The 20,294-nt window shown below is 39.9% G+C and overlaps 1 protein-coding gene across 7 annotated transcripts in view; it reads right to left on the reverse strand.

Moving 5' to 3' along the window:
- Positions 1–2,394: 2,394 nt before the first annotated feature.
- RAP1GDS1 (Rap1 GTPase-GDP dissociation stimulator 1) overlaps positions 2,395–20,294 on the reverse strand; it is a 90,663-nt gene continuing 72,763 nt past the window's right edge. For all 7 annotated transcript variants that reach the window (XM_038135551.1, XM_038135549.1, XM_038135547.1 and 4 more), the window contains 10 exons: positions 20,157–20,285; positions 17,717–17,842; positions 15,005–15,148; positions 14,610–14,741; positions 14,071–14,205; positions 12,382–12,507; positions 11,252–11,391; positions 8,423–8,549; positions 7,031–7,159; positions 2,395–3,061 (listed from right to left, as the gene is read on the reverse strand). In XM_038135551.1, the coding sequence (XP_037991479.1) occupies positions 2,934–3,061; positions 7,031–7,159; positions 8,423–8,549; positions 11,252–11,391; positions 12,382–12,507; positions 14,071–14,205; positions 14,610–14,741; positions 15,005–15,148; positions 17,717–17,842; positions 20,157–20,285 (1,316 nt within the window). In that variant the 3' untranslated portion in view covers positions 2,395–2,933. The remainder of the gene's footprint in view (positions 3,062–7,030; positions 7,160–8,422; positions 8,550–11,251; positions 11,392–12,381; positions 12,508–14,070; positions 14,206–14,609; positions 14,742–15,004; positions 15,149–17,716; positions 17,843–20,156; positions 20,286–20,294) is intronic.

Raw genomic sequence — 20,294 nt, forward strand, 5'->3', positions numbered from 1 at the left:
AGGAATGACCAAAAGTTAACAAAAAAGAAGAAAAGCCAAGGCCATTGCCTCATAGCTATGACAAACTTGGATAAGCATTTTCATAATGGAGGGGGAGACTAGGAGTGGCTACCTGACTCTTAACAGGCTTGTACACTGATTCTTGAAGTTGAGGCTGGTTACCATTTTAAAACAAATTACCTTTTCCAATGGGTGCTCTGGATGCAAGGCCAGTATTGTTGGGGTTTCTGCCTTACCCAGAGTGAAGCTTCTCCTTGTAATAAGGACACTGAAATGTAAAAACATGTGGATGTGTTCACCTTCCCAACAGCGAGATGCTTGGCAAAAGTTTGTACAGGTGCCGATGAGTGTGACACTTGACGGAGGTGCTGCCTGCCCTGTGCTATGGCCATAGGGATTGTTCTGGTTGTTCTGATTGTTCTGGTTTGGCTGTGGTGGCACTAAGACGAAGACAAGGCCCCATGTCTGGCATTGCTGTCATAGAAACAGTCTGAGCAGCAGATGTCAAGGTTTGCTTAGATGCAATCTAGTTAGTAAACATTTAATTGGAATTACTGTCAGCATTTTCACTTCACTTGACTTCAGTCCAGTTAGTAGTGAAATGCATGTGATAAAAACGTCCTTAGATCCCATTTGTTTTTTAAAGGTGCTTGGAGGATAAATGATTTACCAACTACATAGAAGTAACCTGCAGACTGCAGTACGCCTCAGGACAGCACAGCATTTGTGTGGCTAGATAGTCTCTTCAATTACCCCCTTCTACTGTGACATAACACCCATCTTAGCCCTTACGTGGGCTGTCCTTTGTAGGCTCAGCACAGATTTTATCTAGGAATGCAAGTCATTCCATCCAGGGAAACTATCTGAAAGTAGGGTATCACCATTGGCCTGTGTTTATGCTTGCTGTGACAAGCAAAGTGATATTCCTGATAAACATCTGGTGATGAGAATAGAGCTAATGCTTAACCACAGCTCCAGTTAGACAACTAAATGTGAATTCTGTCAGCGTCACAACCAGTTTGTGTGAGCACTTGCAGTTTACACCAATGTCAAAAGGAGTAGTCTCTTTCAAGAACCAGGCAGGTTGTTGATAACTGGCCTTTCAAATGTTATTTTGGATTCTGTTTAAGTCACTAGAGTTTCTGTGCCTGAGAGAACTTGGGCTTCTCAGGGCCTGTGAGCTGTGATTGTAAACATGCTGGTTATGTTCATCAGCAGTGCAGAAGTTCTGTGTTATTTGGAACCTGATGTCACAACCTCCTGGTCTGTGTTGACAGTTCTGCACTCTGTCAGTGGCTTTATTGCACTAGTACTAGCAAATGCCTTTTTGAATGTGTTTTGTTTTGTTTTTTTGCTGTTGTACAGTTTGGTATCAGAGGATTTTTCTGCATGTTTCTAGCCCTGGATTAAATGGATGTGGAATCTCTGCAGTGTGAAAACTCCTGTAGCATCTGCTGTGTTTTGGTACAGTCTGAGATCTTAAGCTGGCTATTGGAAGCAAGTTTCTTTTCATACCCAGCTTGTGTAAAAAATCCCTTTACCCTCATGACTGGCACCTTCCCATCACAGTATCTGAGGGATAAGCAGTGGTTTCATGGAACTGGGGAGTGAATTTGTGAAGGTCAAAAGCAGTGGTTTGCAATTACCTGGCATGGGATCTCACAGGTGCTTGGACTTTGGGTTTGCTGCCTCTGCTGGTAAGAAAATAAACTTGGAACTTCTGAGGCTGGCACTTCAGCACTGGGAATGCTGAGTTCACTTTAAAATGTTACAGATCTTGTGATCTTTATCCATGGTGGGCTTGATCAAGCTAGGCAATGGTATCACACAGTCCAAAATAACATCTGCTGTCTTGTTGGAAACTGCTATCCCGACTGGCTCCTTGTTTTGCCAAAGTGCTGTCTGCTGGTTTGCTTGCTGGCATGTTACAGACCTACAAAAGAGCAGCTGTGAGATAGGATGCTCAGACTGGTAGTTTTCCATCTCCCTACCTAGCAAAGGAGAAAAAGGAAGTCTCTTGCATCTTCCATTTCTCACTTGATGGGCTTCTGTTGAACAGCTGCTGCAAGATATTCTTTTAAAAATCCATCTATAAAAACCCCCCAGTAAACAAAGAAGCAATCCCAAGCAAGCCCAGGAGCACTCGTACACACATGGCTTTATAAGATAAGGATTGTATCATGCGTTGCTGCTAAAATGCATGATTGTTATGCCACACAGTGCCTCTGTGTGAGCACACACAGTGAAAGTGGTTGGAATAACTTCCTTTGTATCTGCTCAGCTGAAAGGCAGTGATCGCGTCGGGCCAGAGCCAGGAACAAAAAGAACTCACCAGTGCACGGTGGTGCAGTCACGGCTTCTGTGTGGGATTAGAAAAAAGGACAAACCACAGGGTAAAGTGAGAGCACTGAAATTTTTATTTGTTACCTCTAGGTACCACGAGTTTGACATTAATAGGCAAGACCAGTGAATGAGCAGCAGTACATTGCATTCAAACCTGAATCTTCAAAGCACCAAAAATTGAGCTAGATTTACTTCTTAATCCTATAGTCAGCACACTAGTCTGGAGCTGCTGCATCTCGAGTTGTCCCTAATTTAGTAGTACAATTTTATGCAGTTAGGGGGCATGAGGAAAGAGTGAGTTGTGTAGTACCACTTCTACATCATCATAGGACTACAACATGCACATTCTACTATGTGGCCCAAGCAACAAGAATACAAGTAGAACAGTTACGGGTGGAGACAGGTTCATGTTAACGCCACCTATGAATTTGTAGAAACCTTTTTGGACAGGTACCTACAGCAGTTCATCAATTTGTGGGAACGTTACACGCATGCACAAGTGATACAGTGGAAAACATAGCAGGAGCGGCAGCAGGACGGAGGACAAAGGTGAAATCTGTGATGGGATGCACTGGAAACAAGACCCTTCCTCAGCTTTCTACAGCAAGTCTCTGCTCTGTTAGTGAGGCCTGCTGGGCAACAGTTTTGTTCTCGTGGCTGCGGAGTTTTGATATGACTTCTAGAAACGCCATGCTCTGCACTTCCTTTTGAAGAGGTTCTGGAAAAGGAAATATTAAAAGAAACAGTGCTTTGTATGAGATAGGCAGAAGAAAACTGTGAGAAACTTTTCTACTAAATCCTGTACACACAAGCACACAGCTGTGAGTACTCATAATCTGGTTATTGTTTACTTTTTTGAATTGCTTTTGATAATGGAGAGACAACTTTTCAGGGCCTTTTCAGCACACACTAACTCCATGGATTTCAGATCATGATGAATGATCAAGCTGCTGCATAGCAGTTTAGAATATCCACCTGGATTGCCTTCCAAAACAGATGCTTAGGAATATTTTTAGTGAAAACACTTTCTTGGTTTATTTTTTAAACTAGCCTGACCAAGTGAGCTGGGTCCTTAATGGATGTGTCACCACCTGGTCACTGCTGTCCCTTTACAGCTCAGTTCTGAAGTTAATGCAAACAACAACACACAGAGCACTGCCCAGTGCTGTGCATATGGATGCAGTGTTCTACTCAAAACTAGGAGACACTGTCTGATGATTCTGATCCTGGATTGCATGTTACTGTATTATTTGAGGTTGGCAGCAACTCATAAAATTGAGCAGAAATTTTAAGAAATTTGACAAGTTTTCTCAAAGCCCTGTACTCTGAACATCTTACAGTTTTGATCTAAAATGGTTGGTTTTCTTACATGCCTCTCTAGTGAAATCCCACTCAATAAATACATATTGTTTTGCTTTCCACATGTTGCTGGAGGCCTAATCTCTGAATTTCCCAGGAGAAAACCCAACCACCTGTTTCAGATAGCTATGCTTTATGCTGTGCTATTTACTTTTTTTTTTTTAAAGCAAGCTTTGGCATTTGTTCCCATCCCTGCCTACTTTCTTGTTCACATGTTTTTAGTTCTCATGCAGTTTAACCCCTACCATGTAAGAGCTGGCACCTTTCATGCTGCTGTGCACCTGGGAATGTGTATGTACAGACTGATGTCAGTGAAGCTGTTGGGGTGTTCATGCTATGTATGCACTTCCTGCTTTCTGCTGAGATATCAACATGTTTAAGCAGGTATTTCACTGTGCTTTACTGTGGCTGGTAACATCTGGTTTCATGGAGACTCTTGCCTACAGAAGACTGTGCTAGCTAAGAATGTTTTGGATGATCCATTTTTCATTGTCCTCATTTTTCTTTCCCTGTCCATTCACTCAGTTGCAAGAGGAACTTCCAGATGGAAAGAATCACATAAAAATAAGCATCTGTTAACTACTTAACACCATCTGAAGTTCAACAAAGGCAAAAGCAGAGTTCTTCACCTGGGGAAGAATAACCCCAGGCACCAGCACAGGCTGGGAGCTGATCTGGGGAAAGCATCTGTGTGAAGAAGGACCTGGATGTCCTGGTAGATGAACAGCTGTCCATGAGCCAGCAGTGTGTCCCTGTAGCCACGAAGGCCATTGGTATCCTGGGGTGCATTAGGAAGAACATGGACAGCAGGTCAAGAGACCCTCTGCCCAGTCCTGCACCATCTGCAGTGCTTTTGTCTAGTTCTGGGCTCCTGAGTACAAGAGAGACATGGAGCTAGAGTGGGTCCAGTGGAGGGTGACAAAGATGATTAAAGGACTGGAGCATCTCTCAGAAGGAAATGCTGAGGGAGCTGGGTCTGTTCAGCCTTGAGAAGAGATGACAGAGAAGGAAACCCATCGATGTCTATGAATATCTGAAGGGAGGGTGTGAAGAGGACAGAACCAGGCTCTGCTCAGTGATGCCAAGCAATAGGACAAGATTCAACAGGCAGAAACTGATGCAGAGAAAGTTTCACCTGAACATGAGAACTGCTTCACTGTGCAGGTGATTGAACACCAGACCGGATTGCCCAGAGAGGTTCTGGAGTCTCCCTCACTGAGACTTTCTGGATGCAATCCTGTGCCATGTGCTCTACGATGGCTCTGCTTGAGCAGGGAGGCTGGACCACTGTGGTCCCTTCCAACTTGACCCATTCTGTGAACACAGATGTTGGCAACATCAGGTTAGATGTGATGCCAGATACCCCATAACAAAGCACAGTAACAACAGCAGTCCCTGGAGAATTAAATGAAACCAATAATTAAACCAGTGGAGCTGCTTCAAGTCTTTATTGAACTATACTGGGGTCAGTTACCTTAAGAATAACTACACAGGTCTGTTCACAGTAGAATAAGGAAATGTGGCTCATGATGTGGAGACGGTAATGAAAACAGTTTAGAGGCAACAGAGCTGTAAGAGGTGTATGTTAGTATTTTCTCCTGTAAAGAGCAATCAGCTCCTTGATTCTCCTCTCCTTGGTTATAATAGTACCTCCCCTCCCACCTAAGAAGTTAATACCAGGGTTGCTCAGTTGTTATTCTTGTTTTCTCACTGTTTTTACACAGGTCTGTTCGTCAGGAAGCAGGGCAGAACACTGGGTCAGTCAAATACTGGGCCTTAACTTCACAGCAGTATGTTGCTGTCTGTTCTCTGGGAGTAGGGTAAGGAGCCTTATGCCTAGGCAAAGCTTACAGTGCAGTGGCACACTGAACTCTGCCACTCAGATAATCCTCAAATACTCCCCCTTAGATAAGACTGCTCTGTATCCTGGTGGACAAGAGAGACAGGTATTTGACTTTAAATAACTCTGTCACGCTTGCAGGTGACAAGATTCAGGAAGGGAAAATGCAACTGTCAGGTGGATTTTCTGAAGATGATTTTATTTGGAAGCAGTGGAAATAAAGATCAAGACAGTGAGGCTGACTGTGAACCTTTGGCAAAAGGCTTCTGCTCTAAAATGCATGGATAGTCCCAAGCATGAAATGGCTCAAGAAGGTTGTGAGTAACAACTACGTTTACATGTCTTAGCATTAAAGTGAGTACTTACTGACAGCTGAGGCTTGTTAGCAAATTTTGAGCACAGTCTTTGCACACTGAGATGTGTATACTCTCTAAAACCGAGCATTTGTTCCTATAAGATGGCAGGAATACAATATTCACATGCATGGATGTACAGCTCTCCAAAACTACACTTGGTAGGCACAGTGAACTCTGTTTAAATAAAAAAGCACCTTTGTTTACAGAGACAGCACACGGTTAACGGTGGTAACTTTTAACCTATTAATTGAATTGCTGTAAACTAACCTCTAGAGGACCTTCATACGTTTCTCACTTGCCAAGTTGTGCAGACAGGCTCTGACTTTCCACCTTTCTGTAATTATTCCAGTTCTTTGTCATCTTAGTTGACCATAAATGCCTAGACCTTTATGGAATGAAATTTGTTCTCTCTCCACAGATTCAATCTTTCTTAAAGAACTGAATGAAAGAAATGTAGCAACTTCTTGAAACCTTGAATGAAATTTCCTCATGACACCCTGCTCTTTTTTGTTTTGTGGTTTTTGTTTGTTTGCCCACACACAGGTGTGAAGTTGCAATATCAAACCACAGCCTGCTCGAAGAGCCTGAAAACAGCCTGACCTTTAGCAGAGGGTGAGCTCAGAGAGATGAGAGTTTACAGTGTCCAGCACTGATGTGTGCTAGTGCACGTTGTGCCTGGTGGGCTGAGTATGCGAGGGCTGTTGAGGGAAGGAGTCTTCCTAGTGACATAAATGTAAGAATCCTTTCTAAAGCACCATCACACATCAATTACAGGGAACTTGGAGCTAGAAATGAAAATGAAATTCTTGTGATCTGCATATTTGCAAAGACAACTTGATATTTGTACAGTTTTAAATGCTTTCATTTCTTTCCTGTCAAAGTTTGAGCTAGCTGCATCCTACAGAAGCCAGGGTCAAGTTTCTGCAGTTAATATCCAAAACTGAGTTAACAGCTTCATCCTTGACAATATAGACAGACACTAGAGAGTCACAGTAAACTAAACATTTGTGTTTACATCCATTCTGATCAGAGAACCAGTCACAGTATGTTTGCACATGCTCTGTGTTCAGCTGTAGGAGAGAACTATATTGCATACATAAATCTTGGGAAGCAGCCTCTCCTGAATACTCACCAGATCCTATAAGAGCACAGATCAGCACCATGGAGTTATATTTTATTTCTGGAGCACTCCTGTCATCTGAGAGCAGTCTGTGTAGAATCTGAACAAGCTGAGCATTTTCAAGATCCTTTTCAGCAGTGACTGAAATACAAGTGAAAATTTTTAAGTCTGGAAGTGCCACTTGCTTTGATGCTTCCATGTGTTATCCCTTTATTGAAACACGATCTCTCACCAGAGTGAAAGGCTGTGGTACATAACTCATTGGTATAAAACTCAAGCACATATTTGATAGCATGATGACAAGAATCACAGCTCGCTGCTGTAAAAATGTGAAGTTGTCTAACTGCTTGAAAGGACAGTCACAGAGTTTAATGATGAACTCCAGTCTTAATGTTCAGTAAGCTGATAGAAAAGCCATGAGGCTTTCTAGCCATTTAGGCCAACACCTGGAATATTTCAGCTTTCAACACTTCCATTGCCTGAATTTGCTTTTGGAAATTCTGAGTAAATAAAGATTGCGTAGTTCTTGATTCCATGGTAGAAGGAGCTCAGGGTCCATTATAAAGCCTGTGGAAAACTTTTCAAGATCTCCATTTGAGTTACTGCCTCTGTAGCTTTCTAAGATACATGTACTGAATTTGGGCTCAACCTTTAAATTCCTGAAGACAAGACAAAGAGATGGTTCATGTGAATAGGAACATCTTTCCTTTTATTTAAAACGTTTCCTTGATGTATTGGCAGTGATTTGAAAGTTGAACAGAGCATTCTGTAGTACACAATGGCAAGAGATGAAATCAAGAACAAAAATACGTAAGGTTGTTTGTTTAGTTCCTTAGTTAATAAGTAAGTAACCAGAATAACCAAAACCTCTGTTGAGCATGTACTTGCCTGTTTCAAAAGCTGAGGCACTACAAACGCAGGACATGTAATCATGTCTGCCTCCATTTGGCAATTCTTGCACTTAATCCTGGGTAATTTAAGGGAGACATGCTGGGAGCATTAACCACTTCTATGTATTCTCTAGTTCTTACTTATTAGGTAAGTGGACTCTTCACTTAAAAAGCTCTCTCAAAAGCAGATTAACATTCCAGTGTAGGAATGTGGTCAGGTCATATAGTTTCTAGTCTAAGGTATGTTTGCTTTCTGAGTTTTACCCCAAATCTGAAAGTTAAGCTGGAGGGCCTTTCTAGATCACTGCACCACCTACCAGAATGATGGAGCAGATCCCGTATAACCAGCACTCTCCAGTTTCCTGCATATTATGATGGCTTGCCCGTGTCTGCATGAACCACCACGGAAATACTGAAAGGCAGGTGGAAGGAGGAGGCTATTCTACATTGCATTCTCCCTCCATGGCTTCTCTTGGGCACAGACTGGAAACAGGTGAACTCCTGGGATACTCACCTAGCTCTAGAGCCGCTATCAATGCCAGTGCAACGAGAGCTTCGTTTTGCATTATTACGTGTTCGCTGGTCGCCATGGTTACTAAATGCTTGATGCCACCGCTCTGTACAATGGTCCTAATTACATCCTAAAATAAATAACGCAAAGATGACAAAATTCTGCATTGCATACAAACTGTATTAAATAAGGGAACTGTCAGGGATGCTGTGTTGTCTTTGGGTAAGGGTACTCATTGGCTTTGTACACATAGAATCACTTTATACATCAATGTACAGATATACAGGCCTACATATTATCTGTTACTGCTCGGGAATTGTAAGGTACAGTGTGTTAAACCAAGACAGATAACCCCATAAGTAAGTTAAGGCACACATAATGAACTCTTTTCCAGGTTATACCGTTTAACTCAAGTTCTCATGCTGTACCATCAATCATCAAATAATTAGGGGTTCAAAGACTCCAACAAACTATATACTTGCGGTAAGGAAGCACACAAACATAGTTATTATAAAGTTATCAAATGCTTCATCTCTCCACGAATTTTCAGTTTCTTCAAAATGTTCAGAGAGGTGAGATCACAAATATGACAACTTACTATGTAACAGAAATGGCGTACTTGAAAAGCTGTTTAGACATAGACAGGAAAACGAGCAGTGGTATCTTATTATGGAATTTTTCTTCAAATATAAAGGAGGTAAGGAAAAGGTATGTATGGGACACCAATGTGTTGGTTCCTGTTCTAAAGGCAGCTGTTAAAATGAACTGTTGTGCAGTACTGTTGTTCAGTATCTAGGAACTTAAAATGTCATTTAACTGTCTAAAGTAGATAAAAAATACACAGCTGGGATTCTGTTTTCATGTCCAAAATTTGATCCAACTTATGTGACAAGAGATAAAGATTATAGTAGACTAATACTCTACAGGTATTAGTGATAATTTCAAAAGTGGTTGTGCACCTCATGTTTTCACCATCTTATATCCCAAAAATACTTGCAAAATGTTTGCCTGAAAAATCAGGTAACCTGGCATGGTGAAAGGAGACTGTTTAAGGAAATGTGGTTTGGTTTTTTATTATTTTTATTTGTCCTGTGAGTACACAAAGGCTTGAAGTAGCATTTATTTCTTGAAACAAGAAGACTATTTAAATTTTTCATCTATATCTTAAATTTCCATTTAAAACACATCCCCCTTTCTTACACCAGCCATAAGCAAAATAGTGAGATGTATAGTCTCACTACTGTTGAGACTATAACAGAAATAAAAAATATAAACATCTAAACCTAAACACAAAGTACCATCTCAAATACCTTCAATCCCAACCTCAACAAAAAAAAAACCCCAAAAAAACAAAAACCAACACTCCAAAGTAGTTTTCAGACTGAGACCATCTGGGAACTGCTAAGTTCTATTTGAATTGGTGTGGAATTTTGGGTATCTAAGGCTTAAGAACCAATCGGCATCTTTGACGTCAAAATTTTTTATATTGTAGGTGAACCTCACCCTTTAAAAGGCAGTACCGAGTAGATGACAGCCATCAGGTTTGGTGCTAGTGTGGCTGAAATCACAGGTACCTACTCCAGTTTTGTAGAATGACTAAAGCTCGCTGTTGCCTTTGTAAATATTACGCCATTTAAAATTAAAAGCCAAATTCAAACCTGACATTAAGAGCCATACAGCTGTACTCATATTCAAACCTAGAGGGCAGCAAAAGCTTAAAAAACTCCACCCTCTCAGCTGTTATCCTCTTCATGTCAAATTTCCTCTGTGAGTACATGCACCCAACAAAAATTAATTCAGCTGTGATAATGCTGTTAATTTCTGCCTTAATATCTATTTGATGTCATCAGTAGTGTCTCCATATTTAGAATTGAATTCTGTTGTCCTATAGAGAATATTTATTAAGTCTCACATCTGTGGTGGTGTTTACCATCCATGCATACATGTTGGGGACTTTGGGGAGGGGGGGCAGAAGAAGTGAAGACCAGAAAAATGAACCCTGATCAGTTTTAGAGGCTGAACATAAAACGGAGAAAAGGGTATTAGACCGAGACAGTGATATTAGCATTCAACAAAGATTTAAATCCCTGTGAGGCCTGTTGCTTTGTTCTTGGAGACACTCAGTACACATCAGGCCCCTACTATATTTTTCACTTAATAAATGCCATGGATGAATGAAGAGGTCAGTGTTACAGTCCGAGCTCTCCAAATCACACTTGCTATATTTAATTTCAGTAATGCAGCCTGTGTTCGTATCAGTGAACATGCTGAAGGAAGTCTGAGCCTGAAATAGCCTGTCTCCAGAGATGTGTTTGTCCTTTATAAGGCTGCTTCATCTAATATTCAGCTGAACAAGAATGATGGACTCGGACTGCTTAGGTAAAGATATCTGATTGATGTGAGGGTGATGGGAGAGGCAGATGAATTTTTCCTAATGTTATACCTTTTGCCGTATACAAGCAAGCTTTTGTTAGAATTTGGAATAAATTATAATTTCTAATGATCTATCAGAATCTTAAAACTCCAAAATATGCTGTCTGAAGAGTAGGGAGACAGACTATTTCTGGATCTCAGTTTTATATAAATATATAGCAAGATCCTAAAAACTGAGTTCAGATTCTTCATATATAGCATCATTAAAACATAGAGAATACAGCATGCTGAACTTCTGCAGGATACAATTAAAATAAAAATGAGTCAAGCCTTGGGCAGAGGAGATGTAACACATGAATACCCAAGCTGGCTCGCTAGAAGGATTGCAAGGCAGGTTACCAACCAAGGGCACGGGTAACTCTTGGTTCTGACAAGCTGACCTTTTCTCCACTAACTTACTTTTGATTTGCTGTGTCGTATAAGTGCAGAAAGTAGTCTGTTGGACTCTCCCATCACACCTGCGTGATCCTTGGCTTCACACCACTCCACCAATCGTTCCACCAGTTTTACATTTTTGCCCAGCTGTTCAGCTGCTTCTGCTACATGATGCCGGAGCCAACAACACAACAAAAAGGTTGTCACTTTTTTAAAGCAAGTGCTAGAAAAACAAGCTGAAAGTTACTAACTTGGAGAAGTTAGAAGAACTTCACTAGCCCGCACTACCAGCGGGAAAAGTCTACGTTGCATTGAAGCAAGTAAAGCCGATCAAAATGAAAAGAAATTAAAAAAATCCAGAAAAACATTCATAATCCAGTTTTTGAAACAATTTATCAGCCCAGTTAATGAAGCTTGTGCACTGATGAAGAGCAGGGAAAATACAGGTGATATCACACCCCCAGCTGAGATGTGAGCCAGCTCAAGAATTAAAAACCAGGAGGCACTGCTGCCAGAAGGGAGCACTGTGGTCAGTTAGATCAGGTTTGATAGACTGTAAGTCACGTAAGTTTCTTTAAAAAATGTCTATTTCACATCCAATAGCTTTGCTGGAATTAGAATGGGTCTTTTGAAAAAATCTGTAGGACTGAGTCAAAAATAAATACACAGCTAATTAACCTCATGAACTATTTCTGGTTTTTACCAGACTTCTGATTTTATAAATCCTCATCCTGGAACAAACTGGTAACTAAAAGGTGCTTTTTCTTTTTGGAATTGCAGTCTATCAATTAATAGAGTATTATCCTGTTCCAAGGACCGAGGTACAGCCAGGGAATACAGTAAGTGAACAGCAAAACAGGAGTGGTAGCTTAAAACACTCACACCTCAATACACACTTGTAATGTGACAGTGTAAAGAAGTTCAAAAATAAATAAGCATTTGACACCTATTTGGAGGGTCCCTGGTAGTCAGTTTAGGAGTTCTGAAAAAAAAATCAACCCATATTCCTCTTCTTTTGCATATGTATTAGATTTATTCCTGACTTCAGGAATGAAATTTAGAAAAACTCTGCTTCTCTCTTTTAAGAATCTTGGCAGCATATCACAGACTGAACCAAAGAGAATCACTTAACATAGAGAAAAGTTTATTTTTACCTTGTGCATCTATTAACATTCTTAATGTTCCCAGCAGCTTGAACTGAACGGGGGGCATCTCCGATCTGAGAAATTTCAATACAGCTTCTGCAACGCCAGCTGATAGCATCTTAGCCTTATTTACAACTGCATGAATAAAGAACAGGGATTGATCTCAAAAACATTTCTGGAAGATGCAGTTTATTTCAGAGCTGGTCTTGAAGCACATTTTCAAATGTGGTTTGAAAAAGAGGTTGTGAGCACAGACTTCATGAACAGTGTGCGCTGATGATACTGTGTTGTGGAAAAATGTCATGGTTTCTGTGAAATAAAGTGTTTTTTCCTAGCATGCATATCTAAATTTCTGTATTCAGCTTGAGCACCATTGAAGGGGTAGACTCCTCCCTTTGGTGTAGGAAAGGAGTCTTCCAAAAAAACCATCTGGCAGATGCCCAGGCTAATACTTGCACCCCCAAATATGAGGAAACTTCTCTGAGTCCCAACCACACTCTTCTATTTCTCACAGGCAAAGGAACGAAAGCATCCAATTAGCAGAATAATCTCTTACTCAGTTCCAATACTTCATACAAATAATACTCTGGCCTGACATGCCTGGCGTCTGTAGTCTTTTGTTGCCTTCTTCCCCTCTCCAACCTCTCTTTCATCCCTTCCCCTAGTCCATATTCTCCACTTTCACAGAACTCTCTGAAATGCATTTAAGGTGCAAACCTTGCCCCATAGTGTACTTGGAAAAAAATACTTATTAGGCATTTGAAATAGTGTTTTGACACAGAGCTCATCGCTGAGGCCAGTTATTACTTGTTTGTTTCTTTCTAACAATGTACAGGGATGGTTATGTAGGTCTCTGGCAGACGCCCTTCAGCATAGGCTACAGGCAAGCTGACTGATGGAAATGAAAAGAATGACTCATCCGAGAAAGGTAAGCAAATGGAATACTGCTAAACCTCAGTGGGTTTAGTTATGTATGCACAATCATTTCTAAAAGTTAGGATTTGTCAAAACCAAAAATAGTAAAATAAGGTTATGTGGGTGATAGACTTATTTTTGGCTTGGCACAAGAAACCATACACAAGTGCTACGGATTTGCTTTGTTGTTTTGTGCGTGTGCTCTACCTTTATGCTTGGGTAATCAAAACTCACACAAATTAAGTTACTGTAAATGACAAAATTAGCATTCAGCTTACTGCCAACAAATAGCAGCTAACTGCAATAGGCTGGCTATTCTGTCGGTCTACCTCCAGCTCTAATTTGGCAATTTTCAGTGTCTTAAGTAAGATGCAGTGTTTTAACAAAGTGGACACTGTTCTCTGGTGGGGACCCTCAGCTGTGAGACAGATTGCAAATGAAGCAAGCAGAAAGAAAAATAAATATGCAGTGCTCTGGACAAAAAGGGTTGAGAAAACATATTCAAGGCCTCCTCATTTCCTCACCCTTTCTTTGGTGGGGGATACTGTGGGATCAAAGTGGCAAGGGACAGTCACTATGCCTGTGAGATATTCTGAACCACTTTTCTGAACTGCTGTGCAAAAAGCACAGTGACACAGAAGCAGTGATAAGCCAGAATGAAAAGCAGCAGTCTGACCTGCCACTAGGACTGTCAGTCAGTGCTCCCACCCACATTCCCTGGGGGGTACAGTGGGAGAACAGAATTTCACCTTCGGATGGTTAGCAATGCAAAGAGAGGCTTACCAGGAATAGCCAGGTTTCTGAGTGCACTCAGTGCAGCGTGCTGCACAGTTACATTTCCATCCTCCACATGTCTGTCTAGCAGATCCATCAGCTTTTGAACTATGCCATTATCCACCATATGGATGCAGTTTCCGTCTGTGCGAGATGTAACAAGTTATTTGTGAAGGGAAGATTATTACTAAGATTTTTACAATAGCTTCTTATGAATAGAAGGGTTGTTTCCTTGTTCCTTTTTAGATTTCATTGTTGAGAATTTGACCACCATCATCTGCGAGAATTGCAGTGCTCGTGACAAACTTACAGGAGTGACAGAAGAAATCAGAAGAAGGCAGAAATCCCCTTTACCCCTCTACAAATGCAAAGTAATATTTTAAAGTAGGTTTAATGCTTTTGAGGATTGTAAAGTTTAAAACAAGCGATGTTGCTGTGTAACTCAGCAGCAGCTTTACTGCAACACAGTTCTTGTGTGCAGCTCTACAGACAGAGCATGACAGAGGGGCACACATAAATTTACATAAGCTATTATGGCATGTTCTTACCATTTCTGGCAAAATTTGCAATAGCCAGTGCTCCTGCAAGCTGTAGCTGATGACTATTGGAAGGAATCCATGAAAGTACTCTTTGGAACACACTGCCTTTTCCTCCTTCAAATAACTTTTGCATGGATTCATCTGGGGTAAAAAGCACAGAGAGTTAGCAAGCCAAAGTGTTTGTTAGGGACACTTCTCTTTATATTTGTGAAGCTCTGCTGGTTCCACTACAGTTAATCCAATCCTGCAGTGAGGGACAAAATCTGACCTGTTAAATGTTTGCCTGGTGTGCAGCAGGTCATCTAGGTTATTTAAAAAATTAATAAATAATGTAATTCAGCAGCCAAACAGCGTTACAAGTATCTGCTGTTGCTTTGCAGAACATAGTGACAGCCCATCCTTACCTCCAAGCAATAATAGAACCATAAGATCAGAAGCTGTTTTAAGCTCTGCAATATCATCCTCTTTGTCACTGTCCACAGTCTTCTGGACAATCTCAAGTAAGCACTCCACCAAACCTGCTTCAACCAGCTGCAGTTTAATGACATCTGGAAAATAGCACGGATAACAGAGTCAGAATCAGGATTTTAAATGCTTCTATCCTACACACATATGCAGGATGGACTGTAAGAAACAGTCATGTCAGTGTTTTCACTGACAACTTATGTACATAAACCCATGTTCTTTATTTGAAATTCTTATGGCCAGCTTCTGTTATTGTCCATCTAACAGGCTTTCCCTGGCTCTGGACTGCCTTTAGAGCACAGTCATAAGCTGAAGGTGTATGGAGCTCTTCAATTCTAAAAATGAGGATATTTCTCTAACAACAGACTTCTGGCACCTGAGTCATGGCACAGCAGACTCATAAGGACTGTGCTGAGTTCATGCTTTCCAAAGACAAACAGTATATCTGCCATTTGTTGAAAGGGCTCCAGGAGGAGTGCAGAAAGGCCAAATCCAAAAGGTTGGGTTGGCAGAGAAGTTTGTTCTGGAAACTGATGAGGCAAACTAATTTCTTAGTTGTTATTCAAAACAAGGCTTGAGAAGGTAATAAATATTTTTTTCAGGTGACATAGAGTCTGGGAACAATATATTTTCCTTGTTTCTAAAATAAGAAAATATTTAACAGGTATTTCCCTTGGAATCTACATGCCTAAACTCCCTTTCTGTTAAGAGACAGCAGGCTGTCTTATGCTATGTAAGGTCTTTTCATACATTAAAGTGATTCTGGTAGTTTTTGCTGGCTGATTTTGAAAAATAGTCACAAAACTCTGCAGAAGTGTGCAAAAGAAGTGGATTTCTCTCAGTTTTCTACAAGAAATGGTGTTTTTATTATAAGGTGTTTAACCCAAGTTAAAATATTTTTAGGCCAGGGCTTTGGAAATATTTTTTTTCATACGGTTTACAAGCCACACTTGGGAGAGGAAGTGTGTTCTATCTCTGGTGAAGGATGTGTCTGACTGTCAGTTTCCTGGTGTCCCTAGGCTTTTTGCCTCAGTGAAATTCATTGTTCCTTTAAGAGCGGCCGACCTTCTCATGAACTTTGTAAGGAAATGCAAAATCTCCAGTTGGGATTTTTTTAAAATAGGCTCTTTTGCACTGAGGTGCTTTAAAAAAATAGAGAATTCCCTTAGCCATAGAATGCAGAGTTGCAGATGTTCTGTGATTTGAAATTGCTATACCAGTATCCTTAATCAACAAGTAAATTAGAAAAAAAACCCCTTAAAACACCCCAACCACCAAAATCCAGATGCTGCAAATACTTAATTGAGATGTTTTTCCCTTCTGACCGATTGCTCATTATCTACAATGAAAAGCACCTAAACAGTACCAGCAAAGTGAACTCATTTAAGAATGCCTTGAATCCACAGTGGAAATGTTTTTCTGACTACCTTTCAACATCTGAGCATCTGAGTTAGGGTCAGCAGCACTGAATTTCTCAAACCTTATTGCAACTAAAAAACATACTCTAAGAAAAATTAAGCATTTGAACTGACATATAGCAAACACACAAAAAGTTCAACCCTATTTTGTGTCATTCTGAGGATGGAACTATCTTAAAACAGATTTTAAATTATTATATAATGAATTATATATTTTGGAAAAGATGCGCATTTTTAGAGTTGAAAAAAGAAATTGATTTTCCATGCCACTTAAAATAAAAGTCAAAATACCTTTTTAACTTGAAGTGAAAGTTTATCCTGACTTATACTTTGTAAAACAGACACACACAGAGTGTGCATGCAGAACAGAATAGGATGAAACGTAAATCTGAGTTTGCAGTTCTGTCTAACAATCTATTCAATTAAAAAAAGCTTTAATGCTGAAGTGGTTAAAACGAGGTTAGAGAGCCATCAAATACTGTGATGTCTTCCCTGCACAGAGCTGCTTCCCACATCAGTCCAGCTCCACCTGGACTAACTCATTTATTTCCATTAAGGGCAGATGATACATTGTACAAGCAACCTTTGTCTGATCCTTTGTTCCTCTGGAGGAACATCCCAGAGGGGTGATCAGGGGTGCACACCAATTCCTGCCCTGGCTTGAGCAGTGAGTCAAACTCCCAGGGGCTGCCTGGGGCTATGTAAGATACGCCACTAAACACCCAAATTAAATTCATATGATCTCTCAATGAACAGTAAGGGCAGAGTGTCCAGCCCTCAGCTCTGCAATTGATATGTCCCTAGCAAAAGTAATGTTATAGGAAATGGAACTGCCAGTGGCTCTGTGATTCCAGGAAATGATGTTCTGGTGCTCCAATGGTCTATGAACACTTGAGCCAATGTTTGCAGACAAATGTTGTGAAGCTCACTAAAAAGCAGCTTTTGATATTCCCACTGTGGGCACAGGGCAGTAAAATATAACATAATTGTGTGCAGAGTGAATCAGTGATGGAATTAGCATCAACAATGTGCTGGCTCCTGTCATATGCTCAACAATTAAGACCCATTCACTTTTCATGACACTACAATCACAAGGATCAGCTGTGGTGGCTTTGGAAGGAGACAGCCCATTACTCTGCATTTAGTGCCTGAAAAACACGCCCATATACTGAAATAAAAAATACACATAAAGAGAATGAGTAAAAAATGGAGTAAGAAAAAAAAAATTCTCACCATTTTCTGCCAGGGGAGCCAAAACTTCAAAAATCATCTCTTTTTTATCATGCTCTATTTGCTTCTTGAACAGTTTCACAAGCTCTTCAGCAATGTTTGTGTAGGCAAACTGCTCCTTACTTGACTCTGTGAAGCAAAAGGAGAAAATCAGTATAAAGTAAAAAACCACATAAGAAGGTAGAACTACTTTTTCTCTTTGTTACCGGGTTTATTCAGGAAGATGACTAACAGCTCTTCAGAGACAAGAGCAATACACTCATGCTTGTCACAAAATGAAAAGATAAATGTCTAACACTTTAAATGTGCTGACCTGAATTAGTTATGGTTAAGGCTGTTAAAATATATGATTCAAGGCTGTTTGGTCTGGTTTTGCTCACCAAAATATAAGCTAGCTATAGAGACAGTAATAGTACAAAAAGAAGTCTTTGATTTCCCTCATCTTAATAGAAAGAAAAACAGGTTATATACTGCATTTTCTATTGGAGAGATGAAGATTTGCACCAAATGCTTTAATATTTACATGGTCTCATGATGGTGACATTTCTTTTGAAATCTGTGTGTGGCTGTTTCTGGGCCATCTCATACTGCACAGATACAGCATAAAGCATTTTTACAGACGGGCGAGGTTCCTACCAGACTAGCCAGCAGATCTTCAAATGTACATTCAACAAAAGCATCTCTTATTCCATTGCCTGTATCATATTCCTCCTCACTGGCAGTATTACAAGGGATGCAGGTGGTAGGGCTGGTGTTCTGCATTCTTTGCCACCTCTTATGGGCCATCTGTAGTCAGAAAACCTTCCAGCACCTTTGCTATTGCTCTCACGGATGCTTAGGGATTACTTTACCGTAGAACTGACCCTAAAGACTTGGGAAAAGCATGAACTGCAATCCTAGACACTTTCGTGCACATCTCATCATTTTCTCTCTCTGTGTATGGTTGCACAGTATATTCTATGTGGATTTTTGATCTTTCCAGTATTTTAGCAGATCCATCACTGGTTTGTGCCCTGCTTTGACAGAGAATTAGAGTCATATAATGCTTTTCAAGGGATTTGTGCAATACTGTTGTCTTGTAAGTGATGAAAAATGATAACCTCACAAAAAAAATTCCCTGAAGTTACAAGGCAAAAGTAAAATAATACAGTTACAATGTGATTGACTATTGCTTAAGGGAGAATAAAGTATTACAAAGTAAATAAATTTTTTGCCAGTCTTAAAGAATGAGCACCTTTTCAATGTGTATGAACTGGAAGGGAAGCTGCTGCTGTAAAGTTTCTTTCCCATGGTTCTCATTACTCAACAAGACAAAGCTGGATCTTTCCAAAGAGGGAAAGGAAATTCTCAGTGAGTCTACCATTTATTGTATTTAATAGCATTATGGTTTTGGTTACATTTAAGCACTAGAGCTTCCAGTGTATGACTCTTATACTTTCTGCTGTGCAGACACAGTACAGAGAGCCTATCCCGCAGACCTCTGATTTGTTAATTTCTTTAGTGCTGCCTTGATGGCTTTTTCTGCTGTTGATTTGTTACAAAGAATTGTCTGCTGTAAATAAATTTATTATGTGTATGATCAAACTAAACTGGGTAACATGATAGTTTCTCTTGCCTTGAAATCTGTGAGCTCAGGCCATCAAGTACTACAAACTCAGAGATATATTTTTCGTATTTTGAACTGCTGAATGTTCTTAGACGATATCGTAAGTGCTATGTATTACTTACTATATTACTAGTGTAAAAACACCCCAACTCATAAAACTAGAATTTCCCCAAATATGTTAGCAAAAGAACAATATAAACCACAAAGGTTAATAAAACACAGGCCTTAACAACCCATTGATTTACATATGGTTGAATTCCAATGAAAACTGATCTCTTTGCAAAGACATCAGATCAAAGCAGGGCCACAAACTTCAATTTAAATGAAGTTGTAACTAAATTTAACATCTATTCATGATTTATACATGGAGGTATTTAGACTAGAATATATAAAAATCCTGCACCTAAAATATACTGTATATGCAGATTAATGACCGTGTCTGTCTCAATTTCATTCAGAAATTTTCATGAGCCAAATTTAATCTTGATAAAACTTTGTGGAGCTACAGCAGGATATAATATTTATATTATTAATAAATAATTCACATTTAGTAGCAGTGCTATGGAAATACTGTTTAGATGATTTAAAATGTGCTTAGTTGAACTGAAGCACAGTAACATAAAACATAAGGTTGAATTAAGTACCCAAATAAATTTCAGTTACTGAAAGAGGAAAAAAAAAGAGACAACTATAAATTCTAGAGAAAATAAGCAAAAATTACTTGTATATTATTGTTGAATGTACCAAAAGGACTTGAACAAGCTTTTTTTAGTCTTTAACTAAGACTTAACATTATGAAAACTGGATGTAAGTTTGAAATTAGTATAATGGACTTACCGAGTTCTGCTAAATTGCCAAATGCAACAAGGCACATTTCTGTCAGAGCTGCATTTTGGCAATGAATGCCCAACAATTTCACTAATGTAGGAATAACACCCATATTGATAAGCTGTGACTGCAAGGTATCTACATAAA

This window comes from Motacilla alba, chromosome 4, assembly GCF_015832195.1.
Source record: "Motacilla alba alba isolate MOTALB_02 chromosome 4, Motacilla_alba_V1.0_pri, whole genome shotgun sequence".
Classification (NCBI taxonomy): Eukaryota; Metazoa; Chordata; class Aves; order Passeriformes; family Motacillidae; genus Motacilla; species Motacilla alba.